The sequence below is a fragment of the Arvicanthis niloticus genome, chromosome 27 (genome assembly GCF_011762505.2).
Source record: "Arvicanthis niloticus isolate mArvNil1 chromosome 27, mArvNil1.pat.X, whole genome shotgun sequence".
Classification (NCBI taxonomy): Eukaryota; Metazoa; Chordata; class Mammalia; order Rodentia; family Muridae; genus Arvicanthis; species Arvicanthis niloticus.
The window spans coordinates 10,475,957-10,496,811 of NC_133435.1; the positions used below are offsets into that span (position 1 = coordinate 10,475,957).

The following is a 20,855-nucleotide window of genomic DNA, read 5'->3' on the forward strand; positions in this document are numbered from 1 at the left end:
TAGGCCAGCCTCAAATTCAGTGATCCTCCTAATTAAACCTTCTAAGTACTAAGATTACTGCGGTCAGCCGCCACACCCAGCTCAGTAACTACATGGAGTCCTGTTTGGATCATCCTTAACCTAGTGGCCTGCCCACTGAATGGCCAGAACCCTGTCTAATATTTCCTGCATACTTTGCAAGCATTTGCATTGATTTACTTTTGTAATTGAGGACAGTTGAACTTCCTCTTTTCCTACTCTCAGATCTTAAAGTTCTCAGAGACAGAAGGGCTGTTTTTCCAATTCTGAAAGACTAGAGTTTAGGAGACACCATGGTTATTGAGTGAAAATTTAGAAGCAACACACACACACAAAAACAAAAAGCCCAAAACTATTATTTTAATATATTTTAGAATGACAGCTTAAATCAGTGCGGACAGATGAAAGCCTAAACCTGCTACTTGATTGTGGTTTGCACGTGCAGTGGAAACACTAGCTCAGCCTCAGAAGGAAAGACGCACGAAGAGAAGGAGCTCTCAGTACATCCAATCGATGAGTGCAGGAATCCTCAGCCTTGCTTGCGTGCTGGGGTGGGTGGTGGGTGGGAAAGTAGGCAGATATCCTACTTCCAGTGTGCACTCAGTCGGCATGAATCGGTCATCATTTTTGCAAGAGACTTATTGAGTTGATTCTTTGATGGATTTTGGGAGTAACAATCAGTTTAGTAGTTTACAATGAGGCAAATGATGAAGCCTGTTGTCCTCATCTTGGTTTTGCTCAGTGTCTCTACTTACTGTTAAATGAATCCATCATATTGTATATTTTTGCTTTTTAGAAATTTGCAGGGGCTGGAGAGATGACTCAGCAGTTAAGACCACTGGTTGCTCTTCCAGACAACCCAGATTCAATTCTCAGCACCTACATGGCAGCTCACAGCTGTCTGTACCTCTAGTTTTAGGGGATCTGACAAACTTACACAGTCATGCACACAGGCAAAACACCAATGCACATGTGTTGGGGTCCACACTAGTCCCACGTTCGGGCACCAAAAAATGTTGCGGCCTGAGCAAAATGTTGAGGCCTGGGCCGACCCACGTTTGGGCAGCTACTGTATCCCAGTCCGCAGGTCGGGGTTCAGCAAGAGAGAGAGTGAGGACGGACTCGAAGAATGCAGACCAGACAGAGTGTAATTCAATCCCATTTATTCTTCAGTCTAAGTCCTAAGTCTTGAGTTCCTAGTGCCTAGTCCCTAGCTCCTAGTCCCTCCAAGTTCCAAGTTACTTCTTCCAAGTTCTCTTCCAAGTGCCTGCTACCTGTCTTCTCTCTGCTGTGTCTGGTTCTCTCCTCTGTGTCTCCCTAATGTCTGCTCTCTTCTGTGTCTGATTCTCTCTCTGCTGTGTCTGCCTAATGTCTGATGTGTCTGGTTCTCAGTTCTGTTCTGTCTCTGCCTTTTATATGTCTCACTTCTAAGCCATGCCTTTTGGTCACACCTTTAATCATGCCCTTAGGTCTTGTCTCTAAATCTTATCTCTACACTTCTAAGTCATACTCTTAAGTCACACACCTTTAATCTCACGCACCTTTAATCTCACACACCCAAGGTATCTAAACCAAGATTATCGGAGTGTGCTCAGCTGTTGTAGGCTATTGTAATCCAAGTCTCATGTCAGGGTATATGGCCCAAGATGGCTGCAAAGCTGATAGCTGCTTTCTGCTAAAAGTCAGCCCCCAACACACATGAAATATAAATAAGTCATTAAAAATATTACTGTGGTAGGGTAGTTGAGGCAAACACAAGAAATAGTTCAGCATCCCTGCACTTGGATTATATTATAAATCTTCATCCCCTATTCCCCCCAATAACGAAGTTGACAGCTCAGCTCCTTTACCTGCATGTACCGTGCATTCACACACCCCAGTCTACTAATGCTCCTAGCAACCTCAGACTCGCACCTGCATCTGGCTACACATACACCCCTCTTTGGAAAAAGGTAAGTTTGTGCTCTTCTAAAATATCATACAGGCAGTTTCCATTCAAATAGACTCCCAATATATCCAGGTACAAAGAATAGAGGGCCTAACTAGCTTGAACTGGCTTTGGTATGTCCAGTAATGTTTAGGAAGAATCTCCTATTTACATTCCTATGCCTATGCAATTGGACATGCATATGATTAAAACTAATGCATTGTGGGAAGGGACATGCCTTGGAAAATAACGATGACTGAATATACTAATCAAAATAGAAATCAAGCCAAAACATGTACCTTAATAAACAAACTCCTTCTATTAAACCCCATACAAAGAAGCCCTAAAGAGCAATCTATGAGTGTCCACAGAATTGTGGCCCAGTGCCAGTGTTAATAGTATTATCAGTCTCTTTGCTGCTTTTGCGGATCTTTCTTTGGGCATTCTTATTTTAACTTCTTTGGATAAAAACCCAAGAACCTAGAAACACCTGACAAATGGTAATATATGACTGTTAAAGTTTTACTGAAATTACTAAAACCAACAAAGACAAAAACCAGCTGTGGTAAATTAAGCTACCCTGGAAGGAGCAGATAGAGTTTGAAAGAGTAATACAAAACTTTCTAACAAGTATTTGCCTGCTTGTTTTGATTTATTTATTTTATATGTATTTGTTTTATGTGTATGAGTCTTTTGCCTGCTTGTGTGTATGGGCAGAGTTCAGAAGAGGGCGAAGCGTCATCCCTCCCCTAACTGGGCACAGGAAAGCTTCTTAGACACCATGTATATGCCAGGAACTAAAAAGAGCAAAAAGCGTTCTTAATTGCTGATGTACCTCTCCAGCCTCACTGACTGTGAGACAAGGTGTCCTTATGTACCCAAGGCTGCCCTCCAACTCCCAGGATTCTTCTGTTTCTGTATCCTGGATACTCTGTCTACAGTCATAGACCATCATGCCTGGATAAATGATGAATTTTTAAATAGTAATAATCTTTTTTTAAAGCCTCACTGCAACTTAGTTGTGAACTCTCTAACTTCCCATCTCACAGATGTCGACCCTGCTACTTGATTATCGTTTGCGCGTGCAGTGGAAACACTTGCTCAGCATCAGAAGGAAAGATGCAGGGATAGAAGGAGCTCGCAGCACATTCAATCGATGAGTGCAGGAATCCTCAGCCTTGCTTGCCGGTCTCAGACATCCCACTTCCGGTGCGCGCTCATTTAGCGTGAAGTGGTCGCCATAGCGACGGGCCGTTGCACCTACAGAGTGCAGTGGCGAGGCCGCTGAGCCTCTCCAGGTCCCTCTCCATCTCTGCAGCCATGGCGGGAAGCATCGGAGATGTCCGCAAACTCTTTCTTTTTACGACCACCCAGAATTACTTCGGGCTGAGACCGGAGCCCTATGACCAGGCCCCGTTGAGCAACTGCCCGGAGGTGAACAACTTCTTGGACGACGGAAACCAGATGCTACTTCGGGTGCAGCGGTCAGACGCTGGGCTGGCTTTTTCCAACACGGTAAGGCGCTGGCGGCGGCCTCCCTTGCCCCGCGTGCCCAGATCCAGCCTTGTCTCCCTTCCCTCAGGCCCCAGGTCCTCATGTTAGGCTTAAAGACATCTCAGCCTTGCCCAGGAAGCCCTTGGGCTCAAGCTGTTCCTGCCTTGGTGGTGGAGTGCCCACCAGATAGTAGGAGGTTCCCTGTCCACACATCTGAATAGGCACCTCGGCTCTTTTCAGACAGTCTGGCTCTTCCAGGCTGGCCTTCAACTCTGAGCCTTTAGCGATTTGACTGCATAACTGTTTACTTTAAGACATCTATTCTCCACTTTCTCTGAACTGCAGCTTGGCCAGTGTAGTGTGAACACAACTAATATGCTACGTAACTGAGTATACCTGTGTTTTTAAACTTGATAAACCCTAGTCCTTGAATTTCACGTAATTTTCATCTGCATAAAAGAAGGAGAAGAAGCCTTCAGGTTTCTCTCCTGTCTCCCTCACCCCATACCTGATCAATTTGACAGTAAAGTGTCTGCCTCTTTCTGGTGACAAATTATTTTAAAAATTAGGATAAAAGTGGCATAAAACATCTGTAAGGAGAATAAGGTTCATAAGCCTTTATTGTCTTTCTGGAAAAAGGAAAAAATCTTTTGAACATTATACTTTTTAGCTAAAAGATTGGTTTCTATTAGTTGACATCTTTAGTATTGACTTAGTACATTCCTGTGAGATCAGCTTATTTTACCTTTTGGTTATTTATTTATTTACGTTTGAAACAGTCTAGCTTCCTAGTCCAGATTGTTGTTGACCATGTCACCTTTGGTCTTATCCTCCCCAGTGCCGAGGTGACAGGGGTGTACAGCAAGTCCAGGATGTGGACGACTTCAAATACTAAGTTGATGTGCAAACTCTACAAACAATTTTGGCTACAATAAAGATAATCTTAGGAGATAGGCTAATTCATTTTGGCAGTTTTAAATACATGTGCAAATTTGAAGGCACGTTTAAAAATTTAAAATGCCCCCCCCCCCCATAGGTGACAAGGTATACACACACACACACACACACACACACACACACACCCCTTGGGGCAGTAGGGAAGTACACACCATTGTGTGTGAGGGGAATTCAGCCTTGATCTGTAGTATTGACTCAGTAGAAAAGTTAGCAGGGAGTGTCAACAATACATAGCCTTACAAGTGGAGCTTTATGATAATCACATGTTAAGCAGGAATTAGTTTTTAACCAGGCAATCATTGAGAAGCAGAAGTGATTGGTTTGAATATGTTATCTTTAACTAGTTTTGTCCAAGCAGGTGTGATTGTAGTAATACAACATGTCAATGCAACATTTCTTTCTTTCAAATTTTAAGTTTTATGAAGAAGACATCATAAGATCTTTTGTTTATCACTTTAGATTGATTTTGATGACACAAAAGACAAAGTGCTGGTGTTTTTCAAGCTCCGACCAGAAGTAATTACAGATGGCAATTTGCATAACAACATTCTTGTTTCTTCTATGCTGGAATCGCCTATCAACTCCCTTTACCAAGCTGTACGGCAGGTGTTTGCACCCATGTTGCTGAAGGTGAGTACAGTGCTTGTGGATTTATATGTGTATTTGGTCAATAAGGAAACAGATATACATATTATTGTATTTACTGTTTAATGTGTTTTAGTTTATTTATTGAAAAAAAATTATGGTGTTGGTGGTACTGTCAAATTTCTAATGTTACTTTAAGTTTTGTTGAAGAATAATGGATAAAGCTATGAAATGCAACTTACATCAGCTCTCAAAGAGCTATACTAAATGACTTGTAGAAAATTTTAACTCTTGAAATGGAAGTTGAAGAAGACTTTCAAGGAAGTAGAGATTGCGGATTTAGTTTCTAGACTGTTTGAAGCAAGCTTGACTGGCAATGCTTTGACCAATGGCTTCTCTTATCTCTTTCTTATTTAGGACCAGGAATGGAGTAGAAACTTTGATCCTAAACTTCAGAATCTTTTGAGTGAACTAGAAGCTGGATTGGGTGTAGTCCTTCGAAAATCAGATACTAACTTACCCAAGCTGAAACTTAAGGAAGACGATACAAGAGGTACGTGGCAATACATGAGAGTTTACTTCTAGAGCTCAGCGTGTGTGTGTATGTATTTGTGTGTGTATGTGTTTGTATGTGTATGTTTGTGTGTGTATATGTGTTTGTGTGTGTCTATGTGTTTGTATGTGTGTATGTATTTGTGTGTATATGTGTTTGTATGTGTGTGTTTGTGTGTGTATATGTGTTTGTGTGTGTCTATGTGTTTGTATGTGTGTATGTGTGTGTGTATGTATTTGTGTGTGTATGTGTTTGTATGTGTATGTTTGTGTATGTATATGTGTTTGTGTGTGTCTATGTGTTTGTATGTGTGTATGTGTGTGTGTATGTGTGTGTATGTGTACATGCCATAGCACACTTGCAGAGGTCAAAGGACAATTTGTAAGAGTCAAGTTTCTCCTTCCAGCTTTTGAAATCCTGGGATCAAACTCTGGTTGTCAACATTTGTGACAAGCACCATTTACCACTGGAGCCATATTTGTGGTTCTCAAAGTAATTTTATAATCAATCCGAGAGTAAGAACCCTCAATTGAGAAAATTCCTTCATAAGATCAGGCTGTAGGCAAGCCATTTTAATTAGTAACTGATGGGGGAGGGGGAGGGCCCAGCCCATCATTGATAGTGCTATCTCTGAGGTGGTGGTCTTGGGTTCTTTAAGGAAGCAGGTTGGACAGTCATGGGGAGTAGACCAGTAAAGCAGCATTCCTCCATGGCCTCTGCATCAGCTCCTGTCCTGTTACAGTTTCTATCCTGACTTCTTAATGAACCAAAGAAACCCTTTCATTCCCAAGTTTCTTTAGTCATGGTGTTTCATTACAATAATGGCAATCTAACTAGGACACCTTCTGTAGTGAACTCAGAGTGATCATTTCATTAATGCATTAGCAAATAGCTATATTTCTTTGTAGATTTTTTCTGGTTTTGGATCTTCTATGAATATAAGCTTTTAAAGAATGAATAGATTGTATGGGTTTGGAGAAGAAAATATTCCTTTTGGCATTGGATAGTTTATAGAAATTGAAAGTACAGTAGTTATCCTCTAACCAGTGCCTTGAATGGCTCACCTGACCAGCACTTCCTTTGTGAAGAGCATCAAGCTGTCTTGTGCTTGTATTCTTGGCACTATGCTTTAAAACCAGTTTAAAGTGTAAGCATGGAACAACTGTGGCACCAAATGGAGCACAGAAAGGACATTGTTTACAACATAAGGAAGGAATCTGGTTGGTAAAGCGTGGCATTGACTTCACCCTGGAACACATGTTTAGATGTCGCAGATCTTAGTGCCTTCCCACAGAATGTGGGAATAATGAAGATGGCTGGCCTGGGAAGATAATAGCCTATGTATATCTTATAATTCATATGACGATAATAGGAAATATGTATTTTATTTGATACTATTTATAATTTTATTGTGGGAATAGATAAATTCCTACTAAAATGAAATATATAACATACAAATAATATTTTAAAATCTTGGAAGTACAAATGGCACTTTGCTCAGTCAAGTAGATAGATGCTTTTAAAAACTTAACCCTAAGAAATAGTACTCAGTATATGACTAAGCACAGAAATTATCTAGTTCATTAGGATATTTAAAAGAGAATTTAACAATAAAACTCTTTTGCTTATACTTTCAAATTAAGTTGGAAACACTCATTGATTATAATTCTTTTCATTTGATGGACTTTACAAGCAAGGATGGTATTAGGGTTAGATTTAGGGATCATTGTGTTGGACCAAATCCACAGACTGAATGACACTTCAGTAAGAGTGGTTTACAAAAGCAGGTAGGAATCACCCAACTTCAGACTCAGCAAGTTGGACCTGAACTGCAAATTAGGGGCCGTTAGTGTTTCTAACAGACTTAAGTGAAAATTTACTGCTGATAGGGGTTATAAGGTCTTTGTCCATCTGCTGGACCAAACCCAACCCAGCAGATGAACCAAGCAGTGTTACTTCCTTTCTCTTTCCATTATTAGCTGAAATTTTTTTTAACTTTTTTAGGTATTCTCACACCAAGTGATGAGTTCCAGTTTTGGATAGAACAAGCTCATCGTGGAAGCAAACAGATTAGTAAGGAGAGAGCCAGTTACTTTAAGGAATTATTTGAAACAATTGCAAGGGTATGTGACTCTCATAGTTTTGTATATTCAGCTTCTTGTAAATAGGCCTTAGGGTTCCCTTTCAAGTGTATCTTTTAAAACCTACTTGACAGTTGCAAGCAAGATACATAGTTTAATAAACTCTAGACTTTACTTAACATTATATTTAAAATATTTAAATATGAAAATGAAAACAGTAAATTTCAATCTTTAGGATATAATTTTCCTCAAAACCAAGTACAGTTTTCTGAAAGTACTGAAAGAAAAGCAAAATCCAAGAGCTGGCAGATGACCCCCTGGGTAGAGTGCTTCTTATGTGACTGTGAGGGTCTTGAGTTCGGATCTGTGTGTATCCATGACTCTAGTGCTAGTGTTGGTGACAGGAGGGTTGTGTGCTTGCCAGCCAGCCACCTAATCTAATGGAGAGCTGGAGGTTCTTTGAGAGACTTAGTCTCAAAAGAAAGAAACAAGATGGAGTGGGATAAACAAATTTACACAACATTGACCTTTGGTCTCCGCATTTACACCACAAACAAGTGCTCACTTTCACACATACACAAACACATGTGTACAATATGTGCATTTACCACATAACAGAAACCCAGTACACTAACAGATTTATTTATATAGAGATAATGTATTCTTTTGATGGAATGATTTAAATTAGTATTTTAAAATTATTTAAAATATGATGTCTTACCTTCTGCCTGTTTGATTATCCCTTGATGTACGTGCTTTGGGGTTTAGTAAGTGATTACTTTAAGTATAATTGTATTCTATTCAGAACAAACCAATTTTCTATTTATTTCCACTATTATTTCGTCAACAGTATTGTTTTTATTTTTTAATGTTATTTCAGCACTTACTATTGTGGGATGTGTATGCATGATGTGTGTATGTGTATGGGCAAGTGTGCCTTGGCACGCCTGGAGTCAGATGAGGACAATTTCGTGGGGCCAGCTCTTTCCTTGTACCTTTCCTGGGTCCTAGGGATCAAGCTCAATCCAGGAAACTTGGGTGGCAGGTTCCTTTACCACTGTACCTTCTTGCTAGTCACAGTGTTATCATGGCAATGGTGTGTTTGAAGTATATTAAAGCTTGTTTTGATGATATTGAATAAATACAGAATAATGCATTTGTGTTGCTCTTATTGTTAGTCAGCACATTACACAGCACACAACACATGACTGAATAAAGGACATGTGAATTATAGTGGGCAGTGTGTATGTGGAGCTAAAGCGGCCTCTGCTAGGAAAGTGGGTAAGACCAACTTAAAGAAAACTCAGCTAAGGGCATGAATAAATGAACAGTCTTTTTAGTATTCTTTTTCAGCCTTTTGTGATATGTTTATGTAGGATATTTGCAAAAACAAGTCAGAAAAAGGGAGAGGAAAATAGTTGAGCAAGTGGGAACATTTTGAGTGTTGCTTAATACACAGATGTAACTGCTTCAGCATGAATGCCTTTTCCTTTCAGGAATTTTATAACTTGGACAGTCTGTCCTTGCTAGAAGTTGTTGACTTAGTGGAGACAACTCGGGATGTTGTAGATGATGTGTGGCGACAGACAGAGCACGATCATTACCCCGAGTCACGCATGCTGCATCTCCTGGACGTCATAGGTATAGGGAGCAGTGAGCTCTGGGAACTGTGCACACCCGCTTCCTTCTCTTCTTCCTTCTCTCCTTCCTTCCTTCCTTCTCTCCTTCCTTCCTTCTCTCCTTCCTTCCTTCCTTCCTTCTCTCTTCCTTCCTTCCTTCTCTCCTTCCTTCCTTCTCTCCTTCCTTCCTTCCTTCTCTCCTTCCTTCCTTCTTTCCTTCCTTCCTTCCTTCTCTCCTTCCTTCCTTCTCTCCTTCCTTCCTTCCTTCCTTCCTTTTTTCCTTCTCTCCTTCCTTCCTTCTCTCCTTCCTTCTCTCCTTCCTTCCTTCTCTCCTTCCTTCCTTCTCTCCTTCCTTCCTTCCTTCTCTCCTTCCTTCCTTCTCTCCTTCCTTCCTTCCTTCTCTCCTTCCTTCCTTCCTTCTTTCCTTCCTTCCTTCCTTCCTTCCTTCTTTCCTTCCTTCCTTCCTTCTTTCCTTCCTTCCTTCTTTCCTTCCTTCCTTCTCTCCTTCCTTCCTTCCTTCCTTCCTTCCTTCCTTCCTTCCTTCCTTCCTTCTCTCCTTCCTTCCTTCCTTCCTTTTTCCTTCCTTCCTTCCTTCATTCCTTTTTCCTTCCCTCCTTCCTTCCTTCTCTCCTTTCTTCCTTCCTTCTCTCCTTCCTTCCCTCCTCCCTCCCTCCTTCCCTCCTTCCCTTTTTTCCTGAAGTTTTTTCTTAAAATACTTAATAATCCAATACTTGCTATTTAAAGTAACTATTTTTTTTTTTTTTTTTTTTTTTTGGTTTTTCGAGACAGGGTTTCTCTGTGTAGCCCTGGCTATCCTGAAACTCACTCTGTAGACCAGACTGGCCTCGAACTCAGAAATTCACCTGCCTCTGCCTCCCAAGTGCTGGGATTAAAGGCGTGCACCACCACTGCCCAGCTTAAAGTAACTCTTAATAAATCACATAGATTTATCTACATACATTTTGTTTATAGTTGGTTTAGTTCATAGATATGAAATACTTTGATCACTAATAGAACCAAACTTATATTTTTAGTGTTTATGCATATATAAATTAATTTAAAAAATTAAAGATTTACTTATGTGCATATGTAGTACCTTTGGAAACCAGAAGAGGGGTTCTGATCCCTTAGACTAGCATTGCAGACATTTGTGAGTCACCTGACTCACAGGTGTTGGGATCTGAACTTAGGTCCTTTGATAGAGTAGTGACCATTCTTAACTGCCAAGACATTTCTCCAGCCCACCTCGTATGTTCACTTTACAATATTTTCAGATGAACTAAAAAATTTTGAAAAGCACACTGGTTAATATCCCAGTGTTAAATATTTGACTCAGAAAGTATCCTTTTCATGATTCCCCTTGGAACATGAGATAAGCTCATGACAGGTGTGTATTGCAGCACTTTCTGTTGTAAGTCCAGTCAGACAGCAATTTGGAACTGCTTATGTTTGCTTCTTACATGCAATAGGCTCTGTGACCATCAAAGAAGTATGTGTTTTGGTGCAATATGTTGATTAAAGAAGAATGCAAGCTAGTGTCTGTATGCACATATGTATTTTAAAGACAATGACTGATAATGCTAATCTAAGGGTGGGTAGGTGGTATTTTGTAGTTGTTAATGTACATGTTAAATCTTTCCTAAGTGTTTATTTTATAATTCTGTAAAAAAACCATTTCATACAATCTTGCTTTATGTTTTATTAGGTGGTTCATTTGGGAGGTTTGTTCAGAAAAAGCTGGGAAGCTTGAAACTGTGGGAAGATCCTTATTATCTTGTGAAAGAAAACCTTAAAGCTGGCATTTCAATTTGTGAACAGTGGGTGATAGTCTGCAGTCACCTCACAGGTCAGGTGTGGCAGCGCTATGTCCCTCATCCATGGAAAAGTGAAAAGTATTTCCCAGAAACTCTTGACAGACTGGGCAAACGGCTGGAGGAGGTACCAGTTTGATTGTCTATCTTTTTGTCTTTAAGTGGAAGTGGGCTTTCACTGGTCGGTGAAGGCATTTTACAATTGATGACTATGTGTAAGAGAAATGATTTATGGTTTGGGTGAACATAGGAATCAATGTCATATGAGACAAGTCCTGGCATGCTCTGGTGTAGTGCGAGGTGCACGGTGGGTGCTAAGTTCTAATCCCTGTTTTTCTTAGGTTAGTGAGTGCTCAATATGTCAGTTGTGAAATTCTGTTTTGTTCTTTGTTGTAAAGGGCATGACACAGTTCTCTCTGTGTGGGACCTCTCAGGCTGTCTCTTGGCTACCGACATTGCTTCAAGGCTTGGCTCTCCTTGAAGGTGTACTCAGTGGAAATATTTCAAACAGTTTCTGATTTACTTGAGCTATGAGCTTTCATAAAAATTACATAGTTAGCTTCAAAGGAAAGACAAAGTGAGAGATTGCAGAGATAATTTTACCCTTTGCTTAGGAAAAACCCAATTAAATTTTTTTTGGTATGGAATATTTCAGATATTTCAAACATACATAAAAGAATGAGATATTTTCAGTTTTGTTCATTTTTCAGAAGGTACTGTAAAGAAATGTGTATAAACTCTTTAGATTTTAGTCCAACTTACAGAGTTATTTTAGCTTAATACATTTTATGTTTTAATCTATTCCATTTTAGGTCTTGGCTATTCGAACGATTCATGAGAAGCTCTTGTATTTTTTACCTGCCAGTGAGGAGAGAATTGTATGCCTGTCTCGAGTCTTTGAGCCTTTTACTGGCGTGAACCCCGTGCAGTACAATCCTTATACTGAGGTTGAGACTATATGTGTTTATGTCTTTAATTTCCTTCTGTGTCTTCAACTTTTAAAGGTCACTTTGTAAACTTTTACAATCTAACAGTATAATTAATTTGTTTAGCCTTTATGGAAAGCTGCAGTTTCTCAGTATGAAAAGATAATTGCACCCGCAGAACAGAAAATAGCAGGGAAATTAAAGAATTATATTTCAGAAATTCAAGATAGTCCACAGCAGGTAAAATATTGAAAGATTTTTACTGTCAATTTTTTTTTTGTAAGCTATTTTAATGTATGTGGTTGAATTGAGAAAAAACATGTACTTTGTTTTATGTTAGCTTCTCCAAGCATTTCTAAAATACAAAGAATTGGTGAAACGTCCCACTATAAGCAAAGAACTGATGTTAGAGAGAGAAACTTTACTGGCAAGACTTGGGGATTCAGCTAAAGGTAAAGTTCATCAGAGGTAACAATGTTTTCTTGAGAAATGTTTTTATAGGTGGATATTTCTTTCATGCTATGGTTTAAGATTAAAAACTATGTTAAAACATCTTTATGACAAACAGATTTATGTATGATATAAAACTATGTTAAAACATCTTGATGACAAGCAGATTTATTTATGATATAAATGATATATTTAAAAAATTTTTATTTTATGTTTTAAAAATTATTTATGTTCATGTTTTCCCTGCATGAATGCTTGTACACCATGCATATCTTTGGTTACCACGGAGGCCAGAAGATGGTGTCATACCCCCTAGAAATGTAACAGGCAGTTATGTAGTGCTGAACATTGAAAACAGCGAGTGCTTTTAATTGCTGAGCCATCTTGCAAGCTCCTAGATTTGTTTTAAATTGACAGATTGCATAGTGAGTTGTATTAGTGTCTTTTCCTTTCGCTATGATCAAGTAACCTGACTAAAGCAAACTAAGGCAGGAAAGAATTACTGTCATGAACAGTTAAAGTTAGTCTATCTCTGTGGGGAGGTCTGGAGCAGGCATTTAAAGCATCTGCTCCTGTTATCTGCGTAGTCAGAAGGAAACTGATACGGTCATGCTCATGCTCAGCGTGCTTTCCTAGCCTACACAATTCAGCATCCTTTTCCCCTACAACATAGTTCTTCCCACATCAGTTAATGTACGGTGATCACCTGAGCCCGCATTCCTGTTGATTCTGACTTGCATCATGGTGACAGCAGTGATCATCATATACACCCCAAGGTTCCTGTGGTGCAGTGAGGACCAAGAGCCACAGCGTTTCCAATAAGGCTTGAAATATACTGCTTCTCTGTTATTTATTTGATTTGAATGATACAGATTTTCGATTGGACTTTGAGAATCGGTGCCGAGGAATTCCTGGTGATGCATCTGGACCACTTGCTGGCAAAAATCTTTCAGAAGTTGTGAATAATATTGTTTGGGTTCGTCAGTTGGAATTGAAGGTACTTGTTTTAATATGGAAGAACAGTGAACATTCAAAATGTACTAAATTAAGGTATATGACAGGGACCCTAAAGCTATTGTGAAAATACTATTTTCCCTCCATGAAGTTTAGTTAATTTCTCATTGTTGTGACCAGATGCTAGAGAAGCAACTGTAGGGAAGAGGGATTTACTTTGCCTCACAGTGACTTTCATGATGAGCGGTCTGGTTGCTTGTGGCTCCATGTTTGGTGACTGGAACTTATGACATGATACCTTGGAAGATCAGGAATTAGAGAGCTGGGTGCAAAACCTTGCTAAGTTGTGACCTTTATCCCTACCCCATGGTTTTACACACTCGGCTAAGCTCCATGTCAAAGGGACACGATAGTTTCCAAAATCAGTGCCTTCAGCTGGGTACCATGTGTTTAAATACCTACTTCAGTAGGATGAAGCTTACCTCATACTGTAACATCTCATTTTCACTGAAATGTAAAGAAGTCTAAGAACACATGAGTGGAGAAGGTTCTGGTTCTATTCCTTTTTAATATAGAGGTGTTTGTTACAATGTGTCATTCAGAGCTTTTGAAAGCATCTGTGAAGACTGTATCTTTGATACTAGATTTAAACACATAGTTGAAATGTTACAGTGGTTTCAAAGTCTAACTGCAAGTATTTTTATGTCACTAAAATTACATCAGAAGTTAAAGAAAAGGTAAAAGATACATAATTATCTGTGATAATGTTATTAAAATTGACCTCTAAGTCTTTTAGACCTACTATTAATATGTATAGGTTTTATATTGACTTGTATAATAAATATGATCATATAATAACTTGTATAATAAACATGATCATATAATAACTTGTATAATAAACATGGTCATGGGATATTATAAAACCTACTTCTCAAAGCTGTACCTTTGAACTATATTCTGAAATATTTTTGCCATGTATTTTCCATTGGTCATTTCTCGAGAGTACCAGAATTGGCAGCTATGGAGGAAGACACATTTTTGTCTTAGCTGATATTCAATTCTGTCTATTTCTTGTTTGTACTATTACAAAAGTCTTAGCGAATGGTCAGTATTATTGTGAATATCTTTAGGAGGAATATGATGCTCTGAACATGAGTGGAGCCCAGCTCTTGCTTGGTCTGCCTTCCTTCCTTTAATTCTTTGTATTCTACTTTGTTTGGGCTGTCCTCTTGGGATGTGTTATTCTGAGTTTGTATAATTCAGAAGACAATTAGAGGGTGATATGCATATTCCTTATGGAAAAGCTTTTTTCCCTTGTTTATAAGTGAAAGAAAAAGGATTTTTGAGTCTCTCGTTAGAGAAAGGACCTCCTTATTTTAAAAGCTGGAAATTTGCTAACATTAATGCTCATCTTTGTCATTTGGCTTTTTAAAGGTAGATGATACTATCAAGATTGCAGAAGCGCTTTTGTCTGACCTGTCAGGATTCCGGTCTTTTCATCGGAGTGCTGAAGATCTCTTGGACCAGTTCAAGCTCTATGAACAAGAACAGTTTGATGATTGGTCAAGAGAAGTCCAGTCAGGGTTGTCTGACTCCAGGTCAGGTTTGTGGTAAGTGCCAGTCCACTGCAGTGTAAGCACAAACCCACGTGTTAGTAATCTGTGCAGGAAGAAGGGAAGAGCCCTTCTCTGTAGACATGCTGCTGCTTATTTATGAGTTGTTGCATTTCAAATATTTTTACTCTTTTTACTTTAAAGATTGTTTTTATTAATTTTATGTGTTTATGTGGGAATGCCATATGTGTGCTCCATTGCCCTCAGAGGCAAGAAGGGTGCCGGATTAGTAGAGTTAAGGGACACTGTGGGCTTTGACTTTGTTGTTGCGAACTGAACTTGGATCGTCTAGAGCAGGGCCATCTGTCTCATTGGCCTGAGTATACTGTAAGCCCCTGAAGTTGGAAACTTTGACTCTCTAACTGGAGTTACCTGCCTGTCCCCTCTCTAATCACATGTCTAGTCCTGGGGACTGCAGATTCTTTTTTTTGAGAATTAGATATTCCTTCTCTCATAATTTTTTATGAAAATTGTCTCATACATTTTTTTCTACTTTTTTTACATTACAATTGAATGCATAAGCATTTTAAATTGCAATGACTTTTAAGCCATTTAAGAAAGAGGTATTTTCTTGTGACACTCCAAATTGTAAGTAAGCCTTTGGCAAGTATTTACTAAACTTTATTTAATGTTTTATTAGTTACCATTGTTTTAGTAGCATTTATTCAGTATGACTAGGAAAAAAAATCCATATTCCTTTGCACCTGCACTCGGTTTTCTACAGTATATTATTGTCTGTACTCTAGACACTTGTCATGTCTCTTCTTACTGGGACTCACTCATGCCTGTGTATGCACTTTACATTTCAGCTATACCTTCAGCCCTCTTTGTTTCCTCCAATAGATAGTGTATCCTTATGTTGCCCTGGGGGATTAGTTTCAAATTCTTGTGTATGCAACCACAATGTCTTTGAAAAAAGAAACTGTTCATAACATGAAGTTCTTTAACCCTCCCCTACTCTCAGTAGGAGAGTCAATCCAAACGCACTCTTAAATTGGATAAATAATGCAGTTCCCAGACTACAGTTCTGGTTCACAAGGAAGATTAGAGGAACCCAGGGTTCTATGGTATGATTATACTTTTGTGCAATTTAACTCTTTTCTTCCTACATGGAGTGAAGAATAAAAGAGATGGTATAGCCCTCATCTTCCAGAACTGTACCTAGCTAGGTTTGAAATTAGTCCACTTTGTCATGCAGAGCCTGCTGTGGTTTGCTCTATAAGGTGGTGAGTGGGTCAGACACCTGAGGTCTGCTAATGAGTCTGCCGAACCTTTTCCAACTCTGATTCTCTCCTATCTTTTTTTTTTGGGGGGGGGGGTGTGTGTGTGGTTGTGGTAAAACCTTTTCTAGTCTTTGCAATAACCAGAGTGCCTCTGAAGATACCCTTTGAAGTCCTGGTATATGCAAACGTTTTTAAAGAAGGTAAAAGGATTCCAGTTGTAGTGGCTGTTATGCTTATGAGTACACACAGGAAAACTGGGTCTTCTTTTTAAGCCATTTAGCATCTTCTGTGGTCATAGTTTACTGGCAGTGACAGTAAGTAAGCAGAATGTATTGCTCCTAGCTTTCCTCATTACTTTTTAACACTTGTGAATTTTCTTAATTTTGAAAATGATTTGAAAAAAAGAACATAATGTGAACCATAATAAATCAAAAATAATGTCCACTTTATGATAATGAGTGTTTTTTATAGTCCACGCTGATTGGAAAACCCCAAAGCAGTTTTATTATTAAACTCTTAACACAAGAAAGGGCAAATTGAAAGAGTAAAACATTAAAACCTGTGAGTGTTTTTGCTCTTACAATTTGATTTAGTTGTTGATCCTTTAACTAAAACTATGTAGAATGCAAGCCCACAGCCATCCTGGGCCCCATTAGCAATCAAGTCAGACCTTTCTGGTATGTCAGTCTTGATTCTTAGCTAACAGTTCAAGGGTGGATTTTTCTGATTTATAAACATTTTTGAGTACTGCAGTTTGTTATCAATGTCTGGATGGTAAGAAACCATGGGAAGAAGTTTTTTTTTTTTTTTTTTTTTTTTTTTTTTAACATTGTCCCAGTATGATTTAAAAGACAGCTGCACAGTAGAATTTGTTAACTTCTGTTTCTAGGGAAAAGCTCCTGAGGCAGTTAGTACACTGCATCCATACCATCCCACAGAGAGCACCATAACAGGACTCTAAATCTCTGCAGGCTGTACAACCAGCCCTTAACTGTTTACATGAAGGCGCCACTGCACAGAGTTAAATAAGTCTTACAAGTTCTCTGCAGGCTCTGTGTGTGTTTTCAAACCAAGTAACTCTACTTTGATTATATAGGAAATGATTGATAACAACACAAATGTATATAATTTTCTTTGGAAGAAAGGAGAAGGAACAGAGTTAGAAAGCCTGGATTAGAAAGCTTGTTTGTTTCAACTGTCAGGTTTGTGGAAAAGTTGAACAAAATGTATTTTTTATCAGTTTCATCACACCAAAGCATACGAACAATGAAGTTTCAAAGATTCCTCCTCTCCTCCCTCCCCCCTCCCCCATCTCAGTATTGAGGCTAACAGCCGAATAATGGAATTGGACCCTAATGACGGAGCATTAAAAGTGCATTACTCTGATCGCCTGGTGATTCTTCTGAGAGAAGTCCGTCAGCTTTCTGCCCTGGGCTTTGTCATTCCTGCCAAAATACAACAGGTTGCAAATGTTGCTCAGAAGTTCTGCAAGCAAGCCATTATTCTTAAGCAAGTATGAGTGATACCTTTGAAGATTTTTTTTTTGTTGTTGTTCTTGGTTATTATGCTAAAGTAGATTATGTTAAGGGCTTTAGTTTTTGCTTTTAATTTTTTTATACTACTGTAATACATTATTAACTTGTGAATTTATAGTTTGATAAGTGGCTAAACTAAAATCTGTTTTGAATCTATAAGATTTTTTAAAGTTAATATTATTAATTTTCATTCTGAAATCATTTGGAAAAATAACATATTCTTCTCTTCATCCCTTCCTAAGTTCTTCAGTCTTCTTTCTTTTCTTTTTCTTATTACATTGTAAGGTCTCAAAGGAACTTTTAGTGAGAGTCCTCTGCCTCCCTCGCGGATATTTGTAAAGGATTCCCAGGCCCATTGGTGTTGGTTTATGTGTTTGTACCATTGCTGTTGTTTGCCCATTCTTACCTACTTGTCCACCTGCTGGATCAGGTTCCAGAGCAGTTAATGGCTTTGGCTTCCTTCTCTGCCTACACTCTTTGACATGCTTGACCACCGTTCTAAATGCTTCAGAGAATCAACTTAGAAAGAGGAAGTCTATTTTAGCTCACAGATTTGGAAGTTTCAGCCCATGATCTTGCTTTTGGGCCAAAACCAAGGCAGCACATTGTAGGAACATGGGTGGGTTAAAGCCACATGTGGCTAGGAAGCAAAAAGGAGAGCAGGGTGGGAGAGGCTCTACAATTCTATTTAAGAGCATATATTGCCATTGCTCTAAAAACCTTCCACTAAGCCCCACCTCTTTTTAATTAATCACTTGAGACAGGGTCTTACCGTGTAGCCCTGGCTGGCCTGGAACTAGCTATGTAGGCCAGGGTGGCTTCATATTAGCTTGCCTTTACCTCCTGAGTTAACAGTGTATGCCACCACTTCCAGATCAACTTTGTTTTTTAAAAAAGAATTTTTTTCTTTGACAGCTTTATCCATGTGTACAGTATATCTTGATCATTCCTGCTGCTGTTGCCCTCTCCCTCTCCACTTGGATCCCCCAAAACACCCCCCTTCATCTTCATTCCCTGTTAACTCATTGAATTCTATTAGTGCTGCTCATTTGTGCATGGGCATAGGACCCTCCACTTAGTATGGGTGACTTACCAGAGGCCACAGCCATAAAAGTATTCACTACCACAGCAGCCTTCAACTGCCAGTAATTTCTCTGCTTGGGTGAGGTCCTGTGAGCTCCTTTTCCATCAATTTTGGAACGATACCTTGATCTCATAAAGTAATACAGCTGCTGAGAGCCTATGAGGGCCACGCCCTGCCCTGTCCAGAAGGCAGCATTACACAGCACCCTCTTCCTCTGTCAGTGTCTCTACCTCTTCATCCACCAGCTCCCTTAGCCTTGGGCAAAGGGTTGATAGAAACACTTCACTGAGGGTTGAGCCCCAGTAGTCAGTGTTCTCAGCCTTTTGAGTACTTATGACTCTTTACATGGACTGCTGCCCACTACAAAAGACACTTCCCTGACCAAGGTAAAGACGTAGAAAGCAGTTGGACACTAACATTTAGTCATCATTAACTGTAGACTTTCTCTCACTGTTAGGGCCTATGGTCTTCCTAGCCATTTTTACAGGTTTATAGTATCAGACATGCATTCCCTTCTGTGGAGCAGGCCTTAACTCCAATCAGAAAGTGGTTAGTTATCCATAACAGTCATACCACTATTGTTCCAGTGGGTACATTTTACCTGGCAGGTTGCTATTGTAGTTGGAAGGGCCCAGTCCTATTGCTATGATAAGATATGATGACCAAATAAACTCTTACAAAAGAATGCACTTTTAAAACTTTTTATTGATTCTTTGTGAACTTTACATCATGCATCCCAGTGCCAGTCATCTCCCTGTTCTTCCATATCAGCCTTGCAACAAAAGAGAGGATTTAGTTGGGGTTTATAGTTTTCAGAGGGTTAGTCCATGATCATTATGGCAGGAAGCAGGCAGGCATGGCACTGGAGCAGTAGCTAAGAGCTTTGCATCCTGATCCACAGGCAACAGGGAGAGCCAGAGACTGGGCCTGGTGGGGGCTTTCTAAATCTTTAAAGCCCACCCCCCAGTGACACAGTCCTCCAACAAAGCCACACCTACTCTAACAAGGCCACACCTCTCCTAATCCTTCCAAATAGTTCATCAAGTGTGGAATAGGCATGCAAAACATATGAGCCTATGGGGCCGTTTCCATTGAAATCATCACACACTGTTAATATTTTTTCTTTTCTTCTAGCCTGTATATCACTCACGAATCTGTCACTAGGGAGGAAGATTCTTGGCCATTTCTATTTTGATTTCTGTGTGTATTGCAACCAAAATGTATCCTATGTTCTCATTAAGTTGGACAAACAGGAGTGTTCACAATGGCCTGTGATATCTTGGAGGCCTTTGCGGCCTCTCTGGTCAATATTCTGTAGGAGAGATGTACTGTACTTGGTATTGAGGTTTTCATATAATAACCATTTCTTTTGCATTGTCAAGCCATGCAGGATACCATTGTTTTGATTCCTTTTTTTAAAAAATCATTTTTATTGCTTACAAAGTAGTGTATTTCCATAAGGATTTAAAAAATTGTTTTATTTTTTTGTATATGGGTATTTTTTCTACATGTATATCTGTACCAGGTACCTGCAGAGGACAGAAGAGGGCATTGTATTTTGTAGAACTAGAATTACAGATGGGCTTGCCTTGTAGGTGCTGGGGGTTGAACCCAGGTCCTCTGAAATAACTGCCTGTGCTCTTAACCCCTGAACCACCATCCCAGCTCCTCCATAAGGATTTTCATACATCTCTAGTCTTGATTTTCGATTCCCCATATCTTTCTCTCTTATTTGTCTACCATATATCTCTAGTTAAACCTTTAGCCCCCTGTCCCCCCTTCTACTATCTCCCTCTGCCAATAAGCCCTCAACCTCCACCTCAGTCTCCTTCTGCTTTCCTGACCTCTTTGCATATTCTCAAGTTAAACACATAGATCTAACAGTTTGAAGCTAGGGTCTGTATATGAGAGAGAACATATGATGTTTGTCTTTCTGGATCTAAGTTCTTCACTTGGTATGATATTTTTGGTTCCATCTGTTTTTTATAGCTGAATAGAATTCCATTGTATATACATAGCACATTT

The 20,855-nt window shown here is 39.4% G+C and overlaps 1 protein-coding gene across 4 annotated transcripts in view; it reads left to right on the forward strand.

Annotated features, from left to right (window-relative positions):
- The first annotated feature begins 3,145 nt into the window (after positions 1–3,145).
- Positions 3,146–20,855, forward strand: part of Dync2h1 (dynein cytoplasmic 2 heavy chain 1) — a 190,913-nt gene continuing 173,203 nt past the window's right edge. For 3 of the 4 annotated variants that reach the window (XM_076926138.1, XM_076926139.1, XM_076926140.1), the window contains exons 1-12: positions 3,155–3,460; positions 4,856–5,026; positions 5,399–5,534; positions 7,539–7,657; positions 9,112–9,256; positions 10,940–11,172; positions 11,858–11,992; positions 12,098–12,211; positions 12,312–12,423; positions 13,294–13,418; positions 14,810–14,985; positions 17,529–17,724. In XM_076926138.1, coding sequence (XP_076782253.1) covers positions 3,266–3,460; positions 4,856–5,026; positions 5,399–5,534; positions 7,539–7,657; positions 9,112–9,256; positions 10,940–11,172; positions 11,858–11,992; positions 12,098–12,211; positions 12,312–12,423; positions 13,294–13,418; positions 14,810–14,985; positions 17,529–17,724 — 1,857 coding nt within the window. In that variant the 5' untranslated portion in view covers positions 3,155–3,265. Of the gene's footprint in view, positions 3,461–4,855; positions 5,027–5,398; positions 5,535–7,538; positions 7,658–9,111; positions 9,257–10,939; positions 11,173–11,857; positions 11,993–12,097; positions 12,212–12,311; positions 12,424–13,293; positions 13,419–14,809; positions 14,986–17,528; positions 17,725–20,855 lie in introns of all 4 variants that reach the window. The other variant, XM_076926141.1, reaches the window with a different exon arrangement.